General features: G+C 36.5%; 1 protein-coding gene and 1 non-coding gene across 2 annotated transcripts in view; both read right to left on the bottom strand.

Moving 5' to 3' along the window:
• PARD3B (par-3 family cell polarity regulator beta) overlaps positions 1-24,171 on the bottom strand; it is a 999,887-nt gene that overhangs the window by 325,700 nt on the left and 650,016 nt on the right. The window contains exon 16 of the mRNA XM_032403913.1: positions 16,355-16,399. Within this exon, the coding sequence (XP_032259804.1) occupies positions 16,355-16,399 (45 nt within the window). The remainder of the gene's footprint in view (positions 1-16,354; positions 16,400-24,171) is intronic.
• LOC116637914 lies at positions 14,606-14,712 on the bottom strand. Its single transcript, XR_004300556.1, has one exon. It is a non-coding gene; the product is annotated as a U6 spliceosomal RNA (small nuclear RNA).

Here is a 24,171-nt window from a genome sequence, read left to right on the forward strand (position 1 = left end):
TGCCTTCTACGACTGTAAGGCATTCATTGCATTTTAACTTACCGAAAACAATTCACAAGAAAACAGTTGTACCATGCCCTTTTAACACTCAGGTAACAACTTTATGACCAGACGAGAAGGAACTTCCTCCTTCTTACACTTTGGAAGATGATTTCTAATCTGCCCCCTCTGCCATAGCCATACGCTCTGAAATGCAAGCTAGAGGGGCAGATGTATAATCTGGGAAATGATCCAAATTCATGACCTCTTAGGAGCCAAGGGTATTGTGTGTACCATGCCAGCCTGCATGCCATGCCCAGAAATTCTAATTCATAGAAACAAAGTACGAAAAGGTGCAGAGAAAGAAGAAGAAAAATAAAAAGTCAGCCGCTATAGGGCAAGTAACACATCATCTGTTTTTCAAAAGCTGACCAACCTAGTACTTTTATTCCAGAGAATGAATAGGGTTTCCTTGATCCTTGTGGCTCCAAGAGCAAATAAAGCTCTTCCGTAATATGACTGAGCTGACTTCATCCAGATTCTCACGTCATTCCCTTGGCCAATCTCATCACCTACACTATGGCAACATGAGTCTTATGTAACTGATAAGTTACATAAAAATTGTGTGAAAGTATCAGAATTTCTGGTCTTCAGAAAGAAGAAAAAACAAAGAGCATTTGGTACAAAAAAGGAGAACATATGGGAGGACAGCTTTTGTTAGAATGAACAGGGCTGGTTTTGATTTGTTTTAGTACCTAGAGGACCTATCAAACCACCTTCTATGTACTACTCTGTGGGTGTGGTCATGACAAGGAATTCCACCTGAAGGGCATTCCAGAGGTTCAGAAAGAATTCTGAATTAGAATTAGTATCTGATCCATGGATCATGTAGGCAGTGACAACAAATTGCCAGATAAGCCTCTTCTTCCCCACTTTATGGCAGCGTACATTATAATCTGATAAAAGCTCCTTTGTGAACCCTATTTTATTTCTTCCTAGAACAATGAATCATTATAAGAATCTCTAGACAGAGTAATAAACCATAGCTTGTAACTACAAATATAACCAGAACTTTTTATTATGTGGTTTCTTATTGAAGGGAATTTTCCATTTCAAACTTCTTGGCATATTATGAATATCATCCCCCAATTTATTCCTATGGTATGTGGCTTTCCATATATTTCTAAGGAATATTTTAAGTTGGTTTGTCAAAAGTAATCCAGACCTAGTGAAATAAAACCATATTTGGCTTAATGTATGTCCCAACCTGCATTGGACCCACTGGTTAATTTGAATTCAGCCATTAAAAAAAAACAAACATTCATTTATTCTTTCATTCAGCAAACAATTACACTCTAGACTTCTGCTTCCAGTAATGTATCAATTCCCAAAATTCTGATGATAAAAATACAAATAGATCTTAGATAAATTAAAACAAATATACATCTAAATGCATTGTTGAGCTCACAGGAAATTAAGGGAAATCCTTAAGCAAAGCCTTTCAACAAACAAAAAATAACGAATAAAAAACCAAGAGTGAATGATGCTATGTAACCAAATTTGCAAGTTGAAACCTCCCTTCAAGTAAATGCTGATACTAGGAATCTGAAGCATGGGGAGGTAGTATGATGGTGATACCTTGGAGGATATGGGAGAAAAAGTCAAATGTAGGAGAGTTAAACAGTGATCCCCAAAAGGACCTACAACCTTGATAGAAGAGTGAGCTGAATAAGCTCATACCCTCAATACACTTCCCTCAGCAAAGGGAATCCAAGAAAATCTGCCTTTACTCTGACTTAAATAAGAAAAACAGCAGTTTAAAAAGTCACCATTCTCTTTAAGAATTTACAACCACAGGGCTGTCCCCTTATAGGTATGAAATGAAATTTATTTTCTCCCAATTAATTAAGCTGTCAGCCAAGAAATTATATGACAGTGGTCCTAGGTTAGTAGTACTCTAGTGCCCCAAAAGAAGCAAATCTAAATCTTCTCTAGAGAAAAGCACATGCAAATCAGACTCCTCAAGATCCTCACACATTCAATCCAACCAAATATGACATCCCAAACAGAAATGACCAAATTCATAAAAAAGAAAGTCACCATGAATGAGAATCAGCAGGAACATGAAAGAAATTTAGATACCAAGTTGGAATTAGAAGATAGGTCTGTAAAAAGCACCTACAATGAAGCGCAGAATCAGGGAGATAAAAAAATATGAAGTCGTGTGTAAGAAACATGGCTGAAGAGTAAAGTCTAAGATACATCTTGTTAGAGTTCCACAAGGAGAAGACAGAATAGAGAAGAGGCATATTAACAGACATAATTTCCCAGAAGTGATGGAAAACATTAATACCAGCCATAGGAGACACACCATCTACCAAGAAGGATAATATAAAGAAATGGATAGCAAGACCTAGACAGTAGAGAACATCAGAGACAAAGAGAATTTAAAAGTATGCAGAGACAAAGGACTAATCACGGGTAAAGAGATGTCAATTAGACCCATGGCTAACTTTTCACAGGAGAAGCCAAAAGACAGTCGAACAACATCGTCAGTGGGACGCCAGCCTAATATTGTATACCTAACGTGAACAGTTGTCGAGAACAAGACATCCTCTTTGACAAACAACAGAGTGTAATCAGTAGACCATCATTAAAGGAATATCTTAAAGGCATACTTCAGAAAGAAGATAAAAGACCCTAGAAGGAAGGTCTGAGATACAAGGAAGAACAGTAAGAAAAGAAACTGGTAAATGTATGGGTCAGTTTGAACAAGTATTAAATACGTAGAACATTTAAATTAATAGGTAACCTGTGGGATCAATAACTAAGAAATAAAATGGAAAATATATAGAAATTGGGAGAAGGTGAGGAGTGCTAAAGTGTTCTAAGTTCCTTGTATTGTTTGGGAAAAGAATTTAGTGTGGATTAATTTTATATTTTGTTAAGTATGCATGATAAAAAGGTTTGCCTTTTTGCCTTATGATTGCCAATTCAATATAAGAAAAAAGTGGGATGATAAAAACAAAACAAAACAGGAATTCATCCTCAGAGGATAAGAAAGAAGAAAAAGAGACATTAAGAAGTGGCTTAAATATAAAAATAAGATGATAAACATAATCTAAATACACCAGTAATCTTAATAAATGTAAATGTGCTAAACTCCCATCACAATTCAGACGGCCAGAACATAAGAACAAAATCCAGCTATTTGTTAGGACAATACATGTGCATAAAGAACATGGGAATTTAAGAGTAAAAATAGGCAAAAGACATATCAAAAGAAAGACTAAGCAAACACTGAGTAAAGGACACCTGCTCCATACCAGACAGCTCTTGGACTGAGGTTCAGGGTCTCTGTCCTTGTAAAGCTTACATTCTAGGGGGAAGGGAGATAGCAGATTACACACACACACACACACACACACACACACACACGTACACTCTTACTACAGACTATAATAAGTGTTATTAGGAAATAAACAGAGTAAGCAATAGAAACTGACTTATTTTCTACTTTAGATGGGGTGGTCAGGGAAGGTATGTTTGAGGAAACAACATTTGACCTGAGAACTGAATAAGAAAAAACCAACCACATGAAGTGGAGGGAGATCATTCTGAGCAGAGGAAATACATGTGCAAAAGGCCTGGAGAGAGAGCAGTTTGGCCTGCTCCAGAGATAGAATGCAGGCAACACAAGCCAGGTGTCCAGAAGGAGGAGGAAGCATGGGTATGAGGTCAGGCCAGGCAGAGGAAGATAGGCTTTGGGGATCATGGTAAGAAATCTGGATTATTTTCTATGAATGCTGAGAAGCCACTGAGGATTTTAAGCATTTGAGGGACATGATTTGATTCATGTTTTCCAAAGACCCCTTTGGCTCCTGTGGGGAGAGCAGAACTGTAGAGAGTGCAGAAGAGCGTGGGTCGGTGAGGAGGCTCCTGAAGGTATGAGGTAATGGTGGCTTGGGTGAGGGTGGGAAGTAAAGCTTTGGGATATATTCCTATGGGTCTAACCTGATTTCCTGCTGTATTAAAGAAAAGCATAAAGGCAAGGCTAACTCTGCATTTGGTAAGACTTTTCCAGACTCACAAGGAAGGGCACTACTGTATCTCTTACATTCTTGGTTTCCTTCTTTGATAAGATGGCTTGCTGGAGGAATATTTGAAAATATAATTCAAGTTTAACTTGATTAAGAGTTACCACGGTAAGAAATAGTGGAAGCTTTGGGCATTTATTTTGCTGAAAAAGCCAGTGTTCAACTGGAATTGGAGGTGTTTGCATACGGACAGGAAATGGGGCCCAGACTGTGCGTATCACATAGCCTAAGGACATCAGAGTGGAGATACTTTTCTTAAACTAAGATTTTTTGAGCTTTGCAAACAAGCATGCTGATGGAAACTGCAGAATGCTGATGGAAACATAGCATCGATCAGTGTTTCCCAAACTTCAGCAACTGGTGTCACTGCTCCATAATATTTTGCCATGTTCACCTATCATTTTACATTGTCTTACCAAGAGTTTTCAAAATCTCATAGTTTTTATGTAAAAATTTTATTCAAAAAACATGCAGCACTACCATAAATGGAAAAACTGTTTTACTAGTACATTCTCATATAGATACATACTTTTAAAAAAAATAAGAAGTACCTGCCCATATAAACCATAATCAGAGTCCAGGGACGACTGCGTCATTACACTAGCCAAAAGGAGAATTTTCTCTGAGGTCTGTCAGTATAGCACATAAGAAGCCTCCATCACCAGTTTGACACCAATATTTCTAAATGCCTCCAACAACCCCCTGATGGCATATCATGATATTTTACAAAACTATCTGCTTTTTCTTCCCCTCTTTTTTTGCAGTTGTGCTTTGCCTGCTTTAAAAAGGCATACACCCTTTTTTGGTTGTTTTGTTTTTTAACTGACTGGTTAATAAAAGGGTTTTTGTTCAAAAGGCAACTTTGAACAGCTTTGTTGTATTTGATGGGGTGGAATTGGTAAGCTGTTTTGTGTGGGTGTGTGGTTTCTAATTATCAATAGAGTGGGAATGAATTTGCATTTGCTTATTTTAGCAAGGAGAAGTAATCTAGGTTGCTTACAGTTTTCTCTTTAATTTTTACATATTCATCATTAGTCCTTTTATTATAATTCTGCTTTTATTGGACAGAGTTGGGGCATTGTGAACTTTTAAAAAAGACCCTTTTCTGTATATGGCATTGTGTGGGTGCCTTACTGAATGAATTACAAGGATTAAGTTTCTACCATCTAGGATACCAAAACTTGAAGGGGGGTTAAAACTCCCTAAGTACGTTTTTCACTGGCACTTTCTCCAGCAACCTACAAATGAGGTGTCTCATGGATAAGTCCCTCTCCATTCCTTTCACCCTGAAATATTTCTGGGCCTCAAGCAGGTTCCCAGCATGACTCAGGGATTCAGCCTCATCTCTCCTTCCCAGAAAGCATCCCTTGTCCTGTGCTTCTTCTGTACACACTCGGTGACAGTCCCCATGCTCAATCCTCCCATTTGTACAACATTGCCATTAGTAGACTCAGCATGTGAAGGTTTACAATGTTTAAAAATGTTTTTATTTTTTAAATCCATAAGTTATTCATTACCCAATTTGTACATAAACTTAGTCTCAATGTAAAAATTCAGATACTGTAGCTAAAGCAGAAGTCTCCTTTGTCCCTCAATCTCTATCTTCTTCCTCTCAGTAAAGGTAAGTTCTGTTACCTTTTCTATGTATTTGCATTTATATGTAAGTACCTGGAATTTTTGCTGTTCACATTCCTATCGCGGCTACCTAGCTGTAAGCACCTTCGTGGCAGAATCTGTGTTCGATACAACTTTGTATCTGCAGTGCCTGGCGCGGTGTCTGGCACATGGCAGGTGTTCATTAAATATTGGTTTGGTAAATGACTTATCCTTGCTTACTCCCCCTTATGTGCTAGATAATCAAGTTCTGCTTATATATGAAAAGGTGGGCCGTGGGATTCTCAATACTGTAAGGGAGACACACAACTGCTGATTAAAGGAGATTGATAACAACCTGCAGGAGACCTTGGGGGCTGACGAGCTATAGGACAGAGTGTGAGTTAAGCCAAGAAAGGCTGAGGGAAGTTAAATAGTATAAAAGCAGAGCCTAGAAGACACTGAAGTTACCCAAGGTTAGCTCCCAGAAGGGACCCTTGCCTGAGGGTGGTGGGGAAGGCTCCTCAGGACAGAGTTCAGATGGGGCTCTGAGGTGTGAAAGAGCGAGACATAGTCTGATGACAAAAGTGAGTAGATCTTGGGGCACCTGGGTGGCTCAGTCGGTTCAGTATCCGACACTGGATTTTGCCTCAGGTCATTATCTCAGGGTTGTGAGACTGAGCCCCAGCATGGAGACTCCTGAAGATTCTCCCTCTGCCTCTCCCCCACCCTCCAAAAAATAATAATAGTAAGAAAGAGTGAGTAGCTCTGTGAGTGGGGAACATGTGTGGTGAGGCGAGTGGGGTGGGGTGGCGGGTGATGGTGGCAAGAGCCAAGCCTGGAAGGGCAGGCCATGAGAAGGTGATGGAGGGAATGGTACAACTTGTTAAAGAGGCTGAAATTTATTCCTGGCCATGGAGCCTAAATACAGGAAAAAATGAGTGTTTCCTAGGTAGGCAATACCCTGCTTGAAATACATGTCTTTTAATGCTTCCCTTCCTCACCTGCATAAGACAGTATTCATTTGTGAAACTCAAATGTGTATACACATAAACATATACATATAAGTCACCTAATTTAAAGTAGTACCGACCTTATCAAGCCAATATATCCTAAATGTTTCTCACCATTAGTTGACAATTTATCAGATATTAAAGATAAAATTTAGGCTTTGGTATACATTACTCAACATAGATTAGGTAGTGTATCATGTAGGAGCTCATCTTTAAATTCCCCAGGTTGGGTTTTAAACCTGTCCTTCCAATATCCTCATTGGCTGATTTTTAGCAAGAAAACTGAAGAATTAAAATCACTGCTGGAATGAGTAGCCATTCAGTTAACACTGGCAGGAAGATTTTGCACAAAAGTTGAAAACCCCTCTGGGTCACTGGAGTCAGAGAGTCTCAGTCTCTTCCTCCACAATAAATTTACACATAAAATCCCTTCCTTAGAAGAGTGATATTAAATTCTAGGTCTCAATGTAGACTTTTCTAAAATAATTATGCAGGACTGAAAAGGCTTCTAGCTCTTCCAACTCTCCTCTTCATGAGGGGCTGCTATTAGTTAAAGCTAGTAAGCACAGAGTCCAGTGTTTTTATTGCCATGGTTTCATTGCAAAAGTTAACTGAAGACATCCTAAAGCTGAATATAAAGAGGAAAGAACTAATGCTCATATTGTAGGTTAAAATGTATAGTTGCTATGTTTTCAAGAATGTGATTTGTTTTTGCCCATGGTACATCAAATTCATACAGTAATATTCTGATACTGGTGGCATTTTAGTGTACTTTTTATGTGACTTGCTGTTTTTTGTGGCTCCTGCTATCATTGTTCCTCTCTGGTTGCGGAGCTAATCCAAAGCTGGGCACAGACAGCTCGGCCCATAGTACGGCGCTGATGTCAAACATCCACTTTGTGTTTATCAACCATCATGTAATCAGCTAATAACATTTTTCACCGCAGATGTTCATTCTAGCATTTAGAAACACTATTAGAATTGTCAGTTCCAAACCACTGTTTCTAAATGTACAAGACACATATTCCCCATGGATGGGGAAGTTTGAGAGTTCAGCCACATTTGAAGGATTTGACATATTTAGAAATACGCTCTTCTCTTTATAAAATTACTTTTCACTTATTCAAACAATTCAAAACATTTTAGAAACTATAAATTGTCTAAATCAACACATACTTAAGCATACTAAATTTTATCTCCAAAGACAGGCTGTCATATTCTGGATAATGAGAGAAACAGGGTAACAAAGAATTTTGTTACTGCGAAGTTTGTAATGCAAATATGGATATATAAGGGCAAAGGGAAAAATACATACCGAAATATACCACATCAACAAATACCTGCTGGAGCTCAGAATAATTTGTCCTGTACATTTATATTTATAGGAAAAAGAACTAGAACACCATAATAAAAGTAAGAGTATAATAAATAGCAACTATGTATAAACACAGATTTTGTGACAGTCTGTATAAACTTGGGATGCAATATGAAATTTTGTATATAGAAGCTTATTCAATCCTGGTGGGTTTCAATGTCAGAAGCGTAAAGGACAAATGACTAGTCTTGTGCCAAATTACTCTATCTTTCTGTTATTCAAGCTGAATTTGGGGAAATTCTGAGGATTTTAATGATACTTTAGGTTATGAAATCAGGCAAAACTGGTAGCAATGATGTTGGAATTCACAAAGCAAGAGACTGCTGAAATAAGTTAGCAGATCTGAGCCTCGGTTCTGTCATTGACTAGCTGGGTCTTTGGTGGGGGTGACTTTCCCTCTCTGGGCCTCAGTCTACTCTTTAAAAAAAGATGGTTTTCCTAGAGATATATACTGCTCCACTTAGTCCTAACATTCTCTAATCCCACCACAAATAGAGAATTGAAAATATAACTGCAAGAGATAAACAGCATTTTAGCTCAGAGAAAAGCTGCAGGTCCTCTGCAACCCAACTCTTGACTGTAGTGTGTGTGTGCATGTGTAAGTGTAAATATCTTTCTTCATAGTTTTCCATTTAATTTTGCCTCAATGACTTCAACAGATTTCAACATAGGTTACCTACTATCTATAGTGTTTCTTACAGTTCTTGGCCAGCTATGCCCAATCCTGTAATGCCACCAAGTAGACTTGGACACCATCAAGATGAGACCATTAACATCCTTAATTTCTCACCCCTATTACCTACAAATTTATCTATGCCACATGCGTAACTGCCACTTGCCCTACAACCTTGGCTCATCCTCTTCAAGGCCAACTGCTTTAACGCTACAGTCTTAATCCTATGCCTTTAACAATTCCCTCTTTCCCCTTTCTTCATTCTCTCACAAACATCTCTTTCCTCTCAGTTTATAAACATGGTTCAGTGTTTCTCACTGATAACATAAAGTAGAGCAATAAAAACAACTTCACTTCTCTAGATATATCTCTTTTCTTTCTCTTAATATTAAACTTCTAGATAGATCATCTTTCCACCCCCATTCCTCCTCAGGCCACATCATTTTGTTTCTGCTCTCCTGTCTGCCAATACTCGCGCTGCTGAAGTGATAACTAATGGCCATCTCTCAATTTCCAAACCTAGTGAAACTTGGGCATCTTCTCAAAACTTCTGTAACCTTGGGACCATTTCCTCCTGGAAATTTTCATCTTCTCAGTCTTCAGAGATATGATCTCTTACAGGAAATAATTCATCCAGGTCACCATTGAGTCTAAACTGGCCCAAGCCTTTTTCTCTAGTCACTGAAGAGTGAAGAATAATCTTCTAGACAACCACAGAGCTATGGAAATAAACCAGACCCATCACTCCAGCCATCCTCAGTCATTTCCCAAGAGGTAGAACCCCTGGTCATCTATTGCCCTCTGGGCTGCCGCTCTACACCACTCTGGCCATATTCCCATGTGACCACTCTCCTGCTTTCCCCTATATCCCAGACTCCTCCACTTGTCTTCTTTGAGTCCCCACTATCCTTCCATGGTTGACAAGATGCTGTTCATTTTTGACCTCTTCTCTAAAAATTTCCCTGCCTTTTAGCCTTAATTGAAGTCTACCTCTCCACTAAGAAATCTGCTTCCCCTGCCCTCTCATTCTTATCCATATCACGCAGGTCAGGGTTGGGAGGGGGTTCAGTGGCCTCTTTACTTCTCACTTCGGCTTTCAAGCACAATGCTCATCTAGTCACATATAAAATCCCTACTCCTTCTCAGCTCATGCCATCCGGCCACACTTCCCTCTACTCCTGCCTCTCATTCCCCTCTGCTACCTTCCCTGTCATGTGACTTAATACTCCATGGCTCTGACACACAGCTTATGGGTCCTTCCTATCTACCCTGTTTCCATCTTATCACTCCTGTTATCAAAAATACTTTCCTAAGGAAATCACTGTTCCAAGGAGAATTAGAGACATGTATAAAACCTGGACCTAAACTGTATATTGGAGCTAAGCCCAGCCAAACACTTCTGAGATCAGCAAATCCCTGCCCATGTGAAGATATGTGATCAAGAAATAAATGTTTGCTGTTGATTTTGTTATGCATCATAGGTGTAGCAATAGCTGACTGATATACTGAGAATCAAATTGGATCTTCTTCCTCACTCACCCACTAAGTTTAATTAAAAAAAAAAAAGAAACAACCTCCAAGCTTTATTTCCTAAGTATGCCTTACTTTTTTTTCCATTTCCATTGTGATTCACTTGAATTTATGCCCACATCATCTCTTATCTGGACTACTGCAACGGTCTTTTAACTGTTCTCCTTGATTTTTTGTTTTTGTCCTTCAAGTCAGCACAGCCAACAGAGTAATGGTACTACCTGGCTAATCCGCTCCTTTAATCCTCGTGATTTAATCTCCTGTCTACTGGCTCAACCTGCTATCTGTTACTGTCCACTTTCATTTGTGCCACACTGAATTGCTTATAGTTTCAGGAACATACCATGATGTTTCAAGTTGTCATAACTTTCCATATGCCTGAAATGTGTTAGCTCGTTGACCTTTTTTATTTCTTAAACTTCTATTTATCTTTCAGATCCTGCTCTGGAAACATTTCCTTTCTGAAATATGACAGCCATCCCCCAATTCCAAGCAGAATTAAGCAATATTTCCTCCGTGAGATTTCTGCACTGTACTCTTTAGCATAAAGGTACCAAACCAATATTTAATTAGGCATTTATATGACTTTCTCCCCTACCATTTCAAAAAATTTTTTCTAAGACAGAGACCATGTCTTATGTCACTTTGTGTCTTCAGACCTTGATATAACACCTGTCACAGAGTGGGCATTTAATAAACATGAGTGGAACTAAAATAATTAATTTTGAAATTTGATTTGTAAGAACATGTAGACTCTATTGACTCATGAAATTCAGAGATGCACACACCTGCACCATATTTGAGTAGCAAAGAATTGAATCACATTTCTAAAAAGACTGATGTATTTGTTTCTAATTCAATTTGATTCATTGAATTTTAGAGACCAGAGTATTCAGTAACCTTTTACAACATAGGAAATACTATGTTTTATAATCTGCTTTATAATCAAGTTTGTATAGGAAGAAGCCTATACATATCGCTATTTTTTTAAATAACATCCTGAATCCTATGGAAATGTAAATCAAGCTGGAGGACGTGAGAATGTATATATTTCTTGTGTCTAAAGCTGTATTTTATCCAACATAACAAGTGACAAAAGCTTAGAAAGTACCTAATAAGGATTTTTGTCCAAACATATAACCATATAGTGTTACCTTAACCAACTGATGAGAAAAGAAACAGAGTTTAAGTCCACTACCAACTAACTCCAAGATTTAGTTCCTCATCCACAGTAACAATAAAAAGCCAGGAAAAATCCAATTCAGACTCATAAAAAATGACTATAGTTGGTGCTCCAAATTTTAAATGCATACTCAACAAAATTTATGAAATGTCATTTAACAGCACATTGCTCTTGTATTAAAGTAATTATCTGATCACCTTATGCTTTTAAGAGATCTATTTCTTTGGAAAGATCTAGAGATTTCTTTGGCCACACTCAAACATCCTAAATATAAAGTTTACACACAATGCATTTAGAACAGAATGTAAGATCTGCCAAGTTAGCAACTTACATATTAAACTTTCAGCCTTTGCCATAAGGATACACATCACATGCACATTTGCTGTAATTTATACATAATACATGCACATCACATACATATTTTCTCTCTTATACATCTCTTAACTTGGCTCACATTTTCATATAAATATATATACACATGCATACATACATGCAGGGAAACAAAGTCTAGAATGATCAGATTAGATGTCCCTCTCATGCTCATTGAGTTACAATCGTTTGCTAGAGAAATTATACTTATGGTGTTCCTTGTTCAGTCGGAGGTTGCAAAAGGTAAGAATTTATGGGATATTTTGATATCTGTATCATGTCTTCCAACTAGAATTGTATTCTTCTCAGTCCCTGGGACTGAAGTGTTAGGCACATGCTGGTGGAAAATGAATTGGCCAAAGCATAGGCTTTACCATACAGTATCTGGGTTCATAATCTCACCCATACTAGGTACCAGCTAAGAGAACATGTATTTAAATGCCCTGAGCTTCAGCTTCCTTACCAGTAAAATGTGTTAAGAGATCCACACACTTAGTGGCTGCAAGGCACCTATACAGAGCTATCTCCCTAGACTGTTAATGAATATTTGCTCATTAATTGATAAACTTATCTCAGAAAAGGGTCTGGACTTACTGCCAACCATTACTTTTACAGACTCGCCTATTTTACAGCTATATAGACAGGTGTTTGAGAATGTAAGAAATTAAAATAGAAATAGGAAAGCTTTTTAGTCCATTTTGCTAATTAATATGTCAGAGCTCATAAAGAAGAACTCATCGGCTTTCTTCAGTACTGCATCATCTTAAAGAGCTGGGTCAGCAAAGATCTCCGCAGATAGTCAATACATATTAAAACAGTCCCAAGCAGTAAATCAAAACAAAAAATTTAAGATATAGTAAAAAAGTAAAATTTATAAGTCCTTTCTGACTAAAATGTGGAGGAGCATTAAACTATTAGTTTAGGTGTCAGCTCAGTATGTAGGGGAAAAAAAAAGAAATGATTTCTTCTCAGATATAATTTATGAGTCTGTATAATCAAAATTAAAGCATAATTTAAAAAAAAAAGCTATGCCAAATTTGATGTCATTTTCTTTGGATTCTAATGTTCCCTCAGGATATTGAAATCATTAAAAATTGGTTTCGTTGCTTAAAATATACATTTTGCTGGAGTTTTTTCAACCCCCTGCATTTACTAAGATTTGGATTTTGTCAGAATTTTGTCAATTAACAAGATAAGGAAAGGCATATTTTTGATTTTTAAGGCTTTCTGAAACTTTTTAAGGCTTAAGAAACTTCCTTTCTTAAAGGAACCAATTAAAAGCTATTTTTGTTCTTAACCTCTCTGGGTAGGTCTCAACCATTCCAGAGACATTGATACCTCTCAAACATGGAGGAGGACACTACAAGATTGACAAGAGAACATCCTGCCTGCTTCCCAGCTAAGGTATGAGATGCTATGCACTCAGGGGAACCCCTGAGGTAGGTTGTTAGAAAAATCTCAAGAATACTGAACTGATTCCAGAAGGGGTAAGGGGACACTACAATTTATGCCAACAATATTAGAAAGATTTATCTTACCTGAGCCTTTGATTTGATCTAGGCTTTGAAGAATCAACCATTTAAAGATCAAGCCAAGGAAAGGGTGCCAAAAATATTGTCACAAATTTGGGAGGTACCCAAGCCAGACCAACAGATGGAACTTGGCATGAAATGGCTCTCTGCACACTAAGCTGACTCGGAAGAAACTTTAACTCAGATGAATTTATTAAAATGTTGAATATCATCCTAAATAAGATGGATGATAGATTCAGGTCAGCACATACAATTTAATTTAACTTCCTGATGGTCTTGGATGGTATGAAAGCTGCCCACATTTCTATAATTAAAAAGAGACAGAGAGAGATACTCTTCCTTTTTAGCAAAAGAGGTATCACCTTTTCACCTAAATATTCTGAAGGAAAGATTTGGGGAAGGGAAAGGTAAAACGAAAAGACACTGAATGATTTCTTTTAACATTGGCGAGACAAGTATGATCATGGACCATTAGACATTATAGTCCAGTTAGTAACTTGCTTAGTGGTCACAGATGTACCAGATTGAGACTACGGTTATATAGATTAGGTGAATTTTCAAGCTGATTTGTGTAACTGAAAGATGTTACCAGAAGCAAAAGGACCCTTAATCCTTTTTTACCATCGCGGCCCCCTCCTCAGAAACTGCTCTGCCTAAGTGCCACATGTGTTGCATGTTACGTGAGTGATGAGTTTTTTGAGGATCATTATAATTCAAGATAAATTTTCCAAAAAATAAATATAAAAAATGGGGGAGGGTATATTCTTGGAATATATAAATTTATAACCTTAGTTGTAAATTTTTCTTTAATGCTGTTTTGTATTTTCTCAGGATGGTCTCTACAGTTTTAGAGTGATCTCACTTAATAGAACTCTTGAGTGTAGAATTTTAGGTAATTGGTTAGCCCTCTTGATTGGGTTTTCTCAAATGCCATTTTTGCTCCAGAGTGAGCAAAGTTCTGGTTGTTTTCAGCATTTGCACTGATTCCACAGATGGCCAGTGAAAAGCTCAATGACACTGTGATAGCGTATACGAGGACTCCGAAATGTAAAATGGTGAATGTTGTACTAGCAGTTCATTAGGAACCAGAAATCTTTAAAACACCTGATATATTTAAGCAGCATGGTTCATATGATATAAAAATTAACCTATCTGACAGGTTTAAAATTATGCCATTTTTGTCATTTTTTTTTCAATTTGGAAATTATTTCAAGTTTCATACTTAGGGTAATTCTTTTTTACTGTGTTTTTATTTTATTTTTTTAATATGGAATGCTTCACGAATTTGCGTGCCATCCTTGCGCAGGGGCCATGCTAATCTTCTCTGTATCGTTCCAATTTTAGTATATATGCTGCCAAAGCGAGCACTCTTTTTTACTGTGTTTTATATCACACTACATAAAAGCCTATCATTCAACTTAGTAAAATACGGTAGTGATATACAAAGGTAACAATGTCCTCATTTAAAAAGAGTGCCAATAACTTTTATTTTATTTATTTATTTTTTTTCTTTTTTTTTTTGAGTGCCAATAACTTTTAGTCACTGGCTGAAAGAAACTTGTTTGGAAATGAAGATCAGAATAAGATTTGATTTTCTGGAAAAAAGTCAGAAAGTTCATTTGCTCATTTTCAAAAACCAGATTGATAAACAGTCTTAAAAACTGCATTTTTTTTTTTTTTTTTTTTTACCTTGAAGCCTATCCCAGTACATAAAAAGGCTTTAACCTTCAAGTGTTAATCTGTGTAACAGAACTAACAATAAGCAGTACCATTTAAGATGCATTGAAGGTGAAAACAACATAGGCTATCCTTGGGGCTCCTTGGTCACGAGAACTTCCTTTTCAGATTCCTAAAAATATTTCCAGTTGTAGAGAATGTAATGGACAAGGATGATGGGGAAAAGCTGCACTCTGCAGTTTATCACTCTCAGAGAAATCTTTTCCTTCACGGTGATCTAACCTCTTAGGCTCTTTATTAGGAGCAGCATAAAAGAAAAAAAATCTAAGAGTTGTGAACCAGCCCTTCTCTGCTGTTATCACAAGAGAATCTGGAGAAAGAGGAAAAGAAAAAAAAACCATAATCTTGCCCAGGAACACGATGGAAGTAATGAGGCATCAAGGCCACTTACTGCAGAGACATAATTAGCACATAAACAGAGGAGACACTTGTTGACAGGAAAGACTCTCTTTGTTTCAGAAACAGAGGGATGTCAACAAATTGTAACTCTTCTGTTATTTGAAGTGGCAAGCCTAAGAGTAAAATGGATATTCTTCCCCAAATAATACACCTGTAGAGGAAAGGGATCCCTGTAGTATTTGTAAGCTGGGTAACTCTTAAGTGTTTTCAACTAATGTGAAAAAAGCAACGGTGAAGGGCAAAGGGTGAGAAGCAAACCACCTGGCAATGAAGGAAAAGCTTGGATTTTCGACTGGAAGGGATCTCCCACATAACAGAGAAAGACCCAGGAAACGCACAGAGATCCTTGTGGACTTCCTGGAGAACCTCTAGGAATGAGGGAGCTCATTCGTCAGTCTAAAGAAAGACAATACGGCCATCTTGGGTGTGATCCTCTTTGATGACAAGCAAAATAACTATTCCTTTTTTAAGGAGAAATGATCACATTTTTCTTGTTCTGGAGCTCTTTGTTCTGCCACTGTAATGTGAAAGTCATGATGGAAAAGAGTTTCAAACTTTCTTGGATTTTCCTTATAATTTTTTTTGTTGTTTTAAGTGTTCAGCTGGCAAACAGGTTTAAGATTTTTGGTTTTATAATTATTACTTTTTGGAAACCTTTATCCTTTCCTCTCAAACATTTTGAGTCAGCATACATTATGCCACTACACACACAGCCAAGCAATAATTCATCTTTGTGGAAGTCAGAGACATCTCATGTATTAATTAGCAAGCCTTTCAGTGACTAGTGGATGGAAATAGGTTCCAACTGCTACTCAAACACAGCCAGCAATTTCCAGGAAGGAGAATATAAAGTCAGTTACAAGGAGTTTCTTACCCGATTTGTGAGCAGCCAATGAGTGGACTTTGCTTTCATCTGGCACTGAGAAGAAATAAAAGAGACAAGGATCAGGCCTGCTTGTAGATCAGCCATTCTTTGAACAATAAATTGAAACAGATTCATAAGAAGTTAAATCTTTTACTGGAAAAAAATAGAGAAAAAAATGTTCCCTGGCCTACCTGGGGTGCCTCATTTCCTTTGGTAGGTATTTTAAAGGCAGCTATGTATATATACATATATATATATGTGTGTGTATATATATATGTATATATACATATATATGTATATATTTCTTGTATATACACACACACATTAGATCGTCTATGAATGTAATTTTATTTTCTTTTGATTTTCAGTACTTTCAGCTCTGTTAATTGGGCTATTGTTTTCATGCTTACAAAAGGAGAAATTAAACTCATGGGCCCAGAAATGTATAATATATAATAAAACTTTATGAGTGTAATAGCTATATATATATAAAAAAGTACTTATAAGATCATATAGTATATATATATATATACTCAAGGACTGGACTTCTATATCTGGAGTAAAAGGGAACAGATTTACAATCTCTCTTGAAAAAAAATTAAATACATAAAACATGAAACAGTGGCAATCAAGGGATTAGACATTAGGCAGCAGAGACGGAAAGCAAGTGAGTTGAATCCTGTAACTGCTCTAGCTTATTGTCTGGAGAAAGTTTCCAGATTGTGGTATAGGGATGGAAACAGAGCAGGGCCTGATGACATCCCAGCCTGAGCACATGGACCTAGATGTCCAGGGAAGCCAAGGCAGATGACATTTGCAGGCAGACAACCAGAGAGGAAAGACTTAATCCAGAACTCTTGCTGAGATCTGCCGAGGATCTCCTTATGTATTTAGTTGAATATACTGATGATCACACACATGTGAGGAAACTACCCAAGACCTGGGAAAGAACCACCCAAAAATATAATGGGAAGAGTGTCTGAAGTTCACACAGGGCTGAGAATAGTGCCTAGTCCTAATAGCCAGAGTAAAGATTCATAATTCAGGACCATGAAGAAGAAGATGAAGAACCATGCTTCAGTAGTGAAAAAAAAAATTAACCCTAGATGAACACGGCTCTGATGAAATAAATTTTTGAAAGACACAAGTTACCAAAACTTATGTAGGAAGAAACAGATAATCGGAATGACCCTATAGTTTTTGTTGTTGTTGCTGTTTTTAATGAATTTGTAGTTAAAACTTTCCCACACACAAAAAAACTCTAGACCCAGATGGCTTCACTGGTGAATTCTACCACACGTTTAAGGAAGAAATCACACCAATTCTCAGAAATTCTTTCAGTAAATTCAGAGAAGGGAATATTTCCCAACTTGTTCTATGAGGCTGGTATGATGCTGATACCAATACTAGGCAATGACATTACATGAAAGCTATTACCCAATATCTCTCAAAAACATAGATGCGAAGTTCTTAATCCTTAAGCTGTCTGCATGGATTATCACTTCAATATCCAACAATAGCTGTTCATTATTCGCTATGTGCCATTGGCTATGTCAGTCTATAAAAATCTGGTGCTCCAGAATTGAGCAATGTGAAGTGAACTTTGCTGACAAAGAAGACCTCTTCCATTTTTCCTAACACTAGAGGTCTCAGAGGAGTACGCCCCTCCTTCCTTTTCCTACAGCATTCAGTCGTATTTCACCAACCCAGTTATTATATACAGATCTCTCCACTCCCACTATCCCTCCTTTTCTAAGCTATTTCTTTATTTTCTAGACAACAACACTACTTGTCTGTGATTCTTCTAGTATTTTATTAACTTCTTAAAAATCCTATCAGAATTTTCTTCATATTTCTAGTTGGATATGTCAGTCCATACTCATCAGGCTCCAATTGTGGGCCAAATTCTGGCTTTTTCAGGTCTAAAAAAATTTACAGTAGAATCTACAGTATAAATAGAAAAGTACTGAAAAACAATGATGATGATTTAAAAATAATAATACTAGTGGCTAAAACTTATAGAGCACTTGTATTGTGTAGGTTCTGTCCTATGTACTTTATAGCTAATAATTCACTTAATCCTCACGATGACCTATAAAAATAGGTATTATTATTATTATCTTTACTATACAGATAAAGAAACTGAAGCATACCTCCAACGTGGAGGATCCAGAACTTAAACCTTGCAGTCTTAACCACTCTACTATAGTTGTGATAAGTCATAGAAGAATTTGTTATATTCTTTGAATCATCAGTTGCATGAATAGAAGAAAACACTTGACAAATACTTTTATGTTAGAAAACTATTATCCTTTTTATTTGAATATGTTATTAATAGAAGTCTTTCTGTGGTGATAAATATCAACAAGTGTTAGCTATAATTTTGTTTAACATGTTTGGAAATTTAGCATTCTATTGAGTTTAAGCTAAAATATTCATCCCCATTTCACAAATGAGAAATCATTTGAGTTCAAATCCGGACTTGAAAACTTACTAGACATATGCAATTTATTTGAACTCCCTGAGCCTCAATCTCATCATATATACAATGAGGATAACGTTGCTTCCTCCATAGGCTTGTAGGGAAGATTACATGTGTAAATTAATGCAAAGTACTTATAAGATCATATAGTAAGTGCTTAATAAATACAGACTACCATCATCATTATTAATAGGAACCTAAATAGAAAGGCAGAATAACATGATAGTTAATAATGAGATAGATATGAGTTGAATGTCAGCTTTACCAGGCAAGTTACTAAGTTGTTTTCAATCTTAGTTTTCTTGTGTGAAAAATTTAGATAAAAACACCCCACAAGGAGTGCCAGGTACATAGTTCTCAATAAATGAAAACTTTTGAAAAATTAAAACTGTGAGAATGGTAAAGGTTGTGCATTTGATGATGGTGGTGGTGTTTATTTCACTTCCTGGAATTATAAAGGAACAGAGGGAGAAAACACTTGAGAGAATACAATGCCTTCAGACAGGTACTTTGAATTGTTATCGCATGGATAATCCAACACCCACAGCAGGTTTTACCTCTCAGTTTACCTGTCTCCTAGTTCATTTTGTAGTGGAAGAAAAGCAAAGGAAATACAGTATTCAGACTGTATGGTCTTATTATGTGGTTATTCTGAAAAAGGGATTCATACAAATATTCTGTTATTTTGCATTTGTCTTTTTTCTGTGACGGACATAAGTTATCCCATTAAATCTAAGCCAATTTAAGTACTGCCAACTCCTCAACCATATTAGGTTAAACATGGTACTTCCTTAACTTTTTGACTGCACACTCTCTATTATTCTTAGTGGGAATACTTAACCATTATTTTACTTGACAATTTGAAATTCTTTAGAGCACTATTTCAAAAAACAGTATAAAAAATCCAAATGGGTGATAGGCATAAAAATTAGGGGTCTTTCTCCAAAATATTCAGTGACACAGATGTCTATCTTTAGAAGATAAATGAATAAACATAATGGAAAAGAGAGGGGACTGTAATGACTTAATTAATAGAATACACTTTATTTAAAAGGTTAAACTGGGAACAATCATCTTTTATGCACATGCTTAGTGCTGGGAACTGATTTAAATAAGAGTAGCAAATGAGAAAATGAGGTAAAATTACACACACTACCACCACTTTTTAAAAAATGACAAGTGTTATAATTAATACTCAACTTCCTTTATAACTCAGATTACCTTTGAGCTACTCTAAGGTTATCTCTTGGGGCTGGAGCTTAAGTCTACTCATTTCACTGCATAATATTTGGATAGCACAGTGATTGGAATAGTAGCAGTAGGAATATGACAGTTGTGTCATTTCAAACTAAAACCTTATTTACAAGAGATTGAAAAATGAGTGAGCTGGGTGTTGTTAAGGTCTTCCATTCTAAAATGGTGAGGCACCAAAAGCATCTAGTCAGAGGGTGTTGATGGATCAAGAGTCAAAGTTTCTTGTTCTGGTTCTGATGACGGATTCCTTTTTCTTTTGTTCGTTCGTTCTTTTTTTTAAGTTTCCAGAGCCTATTATATTCCCTTTCTTATCCTTCAGTTTTACCCAAGGACGGGTACTACTTGTTCTTGATTACTTAAAGGGATATTACAGTAATCAAAGCATTATCAGTGAAATGTTGAAACCTTCTGAAGATGAAATTCATGGACATTTTTATTGTAACTGTTATTAAATACTTAGAGAGCACTGTGGACTTACTCTTCTTATCTCTGAATTTATTTAGATAATGGGATTTCTATACTAAGCTCATACTTCTTGGCCTTCAACTCAAGATTGATGGACAGTGATTTAATTCTTGTAAAGTGCTTCATAAGGAGGACGCTCTTTGGTTTGGATGTTTGTTAATTCCCTGATGCATCCTCTGGTTCAGGAAGACTTGCTTGGGAAACAGCAGCCTGATGGCCTCTGTTTCTAGCTGTCTTTGCTGTAGCCCTTTGAAGCTAATTAGAACTGCTCAACACTTATGTCACCTTTTTTAAAACTGTGGATAAACACACAGTGTCTTATGATTTAATCTCAACCAGGATCATTATTAGTTGAGAGAAACTATAAACCAAGAAAATACGGGGAGAAAAATCTGTGAAAAAGATGGCACTCTGAGAGCTTATTAGCAGCAAACATTAAAGTGCTTATAATACATACATTGGATTCCCAATAGGATACATTTATACCAGTATAGTGATCACTTAAAATATTTTATTCTTTTGCCAAGCCTTCTCATACACTTCAAATGCATTCTCACTGGGGGAAAACAATTCTCTTGCTTATTGATAGCATTTGATACGCATTCTATAACATAAGTGACTATTAGGGACTGCACTTGCTTAATAAAAATTTGCAGAACAGTGGCAGATTTGGTGAGTTAATGGGCCCCATATGCTCTACTTAAGTTGACAGAAGACTGTATATTGCTAACATGCACAAATCTCTTCAGATAAAAATTGCCATCAGCTACTGTTACTCTTGAGAATGCCAACACTATGTCATGAATGGGAACATGCAAATGTGTTCAGATTCCCACTACTTCCTATTGAGATACTTTGTGCAAAGCATCACTCTAAAATATGATGCAATGCTTGTCTTTTACATACAGAGCTCCGTTTCATTTAATTTTTACTTCCATATCTTTGACATAATAGAGACTGCAGTTTTGAAGGTGATGCTTGGTGCAATAAAAATCTATCTCCTAATGAGGCCATAAATAGCTCTCTTTGGATAGTTTGCTAGGAAACTAAATATCAAGTAATTCCTTGATGGTTAATAAACTTTCCAAGAGCTGTCCCTTCAGAACCTAAAAAAAATTGATGTAGTTGCCAATATTAAGAATCAATTTTCTTCTCTTTTAGTAGATCAATTTCTGTACCACAGATTGATTTCCAGAATTTCTAAGAAATACAAACCGATTTCAAGTTGTAAATTAAGTTCTCTTCTCAGTAACCATGAACTCTCACTGCATTAATTTATAGTGTTTTCTTACATCAATGACTATTTGGCATACTGTTTCTCCTTGGGGAGACGTTTTGAGTTTTCAGCACTATGAATACTTAAGTGTGGAAAAATTCGTCCATCTCTTGAAACAAACAAACAAAAAAACACAAAACTAAACAAACAAGATGAGGCTTTTGCTGAAAAGAGGGTTAGGGAATTAGCACAAGATGATGATGCAAATGTTTATTTCACCATTTCTCTTAGCAAGCTTCCCCTGAAGCACCATGCTCATCTCTGGGTATGCTGCTACTCTGACAATAAGGTAATTGGAGCTCAACAGCTGAAGTTTTCTCCTAATATTATAGGGTATCCCCCAGCCATGGTGCCACGGGATAAAAATGAGGGACCCATGCCCTCATAGTTATCCATCTAGTCACATGTTCACAACTTTTCAGGGATCTCTTTAGAACTCCCTTTCTTCATGAATCTTAGGAGATCTTAAATCTAAAGTTAGGAAAATCCAACACTTTTCATATGTTTTTACACTATTGTCTTGATCTCATTAAAGAACATTGGAAAAACCAAATCATTCCTTCATAAATTTATTAAGTCATTTGTTTTGAATCCATGCAATAAATACTGTCTTTCTCAAAAGAATCGGATACTTAAAGCTGGGGGGTTTAATGAGGAGAGGCAAATAAATAATACATTGATATAATATAATGCAGTAACTAGTATAATAAAGGAAGAAGGATAAGCTTTAGGAATACAGTAGAAGGTTAGACAGTCATGAAGATCCACAAAAGTAAATAAAGGTTTTAGGTGGCTGAATATTTGAACCAATTAGTCTGTTTGACAACTTTCAGCACCTGGGGCATCTTTTGTCATCATGGTTAGGGAGTAGCATGAAAAGAGTTGAAGAGCTCACAAGGTTTGATGTCAAAGGGACCTGGACTGTGACACTAATTACATGCGTGGCTATGGACTAATTACTTAGTCTTTTTCAAGCTTACTGAACTCATTTGTAAAATGCAGATACTGCCCCTTACTTCCATCATGGGGCAACTCAGAGCATGGCAAAAACTCATCATGGAATCTAGCAGGGACAGGTGCTCACAAATGGATTCTGATTGTCTTTTACACACCACTAGGTTTGTAAAAGGTTCTCTGCACTCCAGCACAGAAGAAGTATATTTCTGAGCAGGCTATGCAACTTCATGCCTCAGTACAATATACAAGTAGCACATACAATTCCTTCTGAATCGTAATGAAAATTCATTCATTCTCCTACTCTGCAAATATGTTTTAGATTCCATTTAAATGTCACTTTCTCCAAATCATCTTCTCAGGCCTCCAGGCTGAGCTTAGGGACCAAAATTTGTAAACTTCTCAATTATTTGTGTATGAGTCTGTTGTACATTAAAATATGAACACCTGAAGGAAGGTATATGTCTTGTTTCTCCTTGTTAGCCTAGAATCATGCTTAGCATCTCTTACTCATTAATGTTTGTGGAGTGAATGGAAGCAGAATATGTAAGAATAAACAAAGCAGCAATTTGAATATGTCCCTTTACCATAGGGTTCTAGACTAATGAATGGGACATATGTTTATTGAACTATGTATACGGTTATATGAATGTTGAAACACACATGTCTATAAACCTAGTAAAATTCTTTGCAGACATGTTCCTGGCAAGGAAGGGGTAGAAAAAGGTGACCGGAGTCCAACTGTGGGATACGTCTGGATAAAAAACAAAACATGTTAGAAATGTTTGGAAAAAATATCAATTCACTTATAAGTGGTGGACTGTAGAAAAAAATAGAGTTGATAGATTAGTTATACCTTATTGTCCTTCTCTAATCAATGAGTTATATGGAACTGACTACTGGGGTTTTAGTGCTTCTGTATTTAGTTTTTGGCTTGCTGGAATTAATCACTAATCTCACTGCTGTTCTTCACATGGTAATGACACTTAAACAAGCAGTTCATTCTGTTTATAGAAAATATCACGTTACATTTCAAAAAAACCCGAAATGCTTGGTACAGAGGATACTCTTTTCAATACACAAATGTGATGAGTTTCCAAAGCTGCAAAGAGAGTAAATAGAAAATAGAGGTCTTTGTTACATCACAATTTCAGAAACAAAAACTCCCACTAGAATTAAAAGTTGCTTTTATTAAATATTGCATTAAAATATCCATAACATATGTGTGAGATATAAAGGACAATAAAATAGACAGCGTGTTTCAGCTACTAAGTTGAAGAATTTTATTTTACCTTTGAAACACATGGGCGTTTCATTCCAATCTTATTCCCTTTCCTCCTTACTCAAAGGTAACTACAGTCTTTTTTTTTTTTTTTTTTTTTTTTTTTTTTTTTT

Source organism: Phoca vitulina, unplaced genomic scaffold (genome assembly GCF_004348235.1).
Source record: "Phoca vitulina isolate PV1807 unplaced genomic scaffold, GSC_HSeal_1.0 scaffold1, whole genome shotgun sequence".
NCBI lineage: Eukaryota > Metazoa > Chordata > Mammalia > Carnivora > Phocidae > Phoca > Phoca vitulina.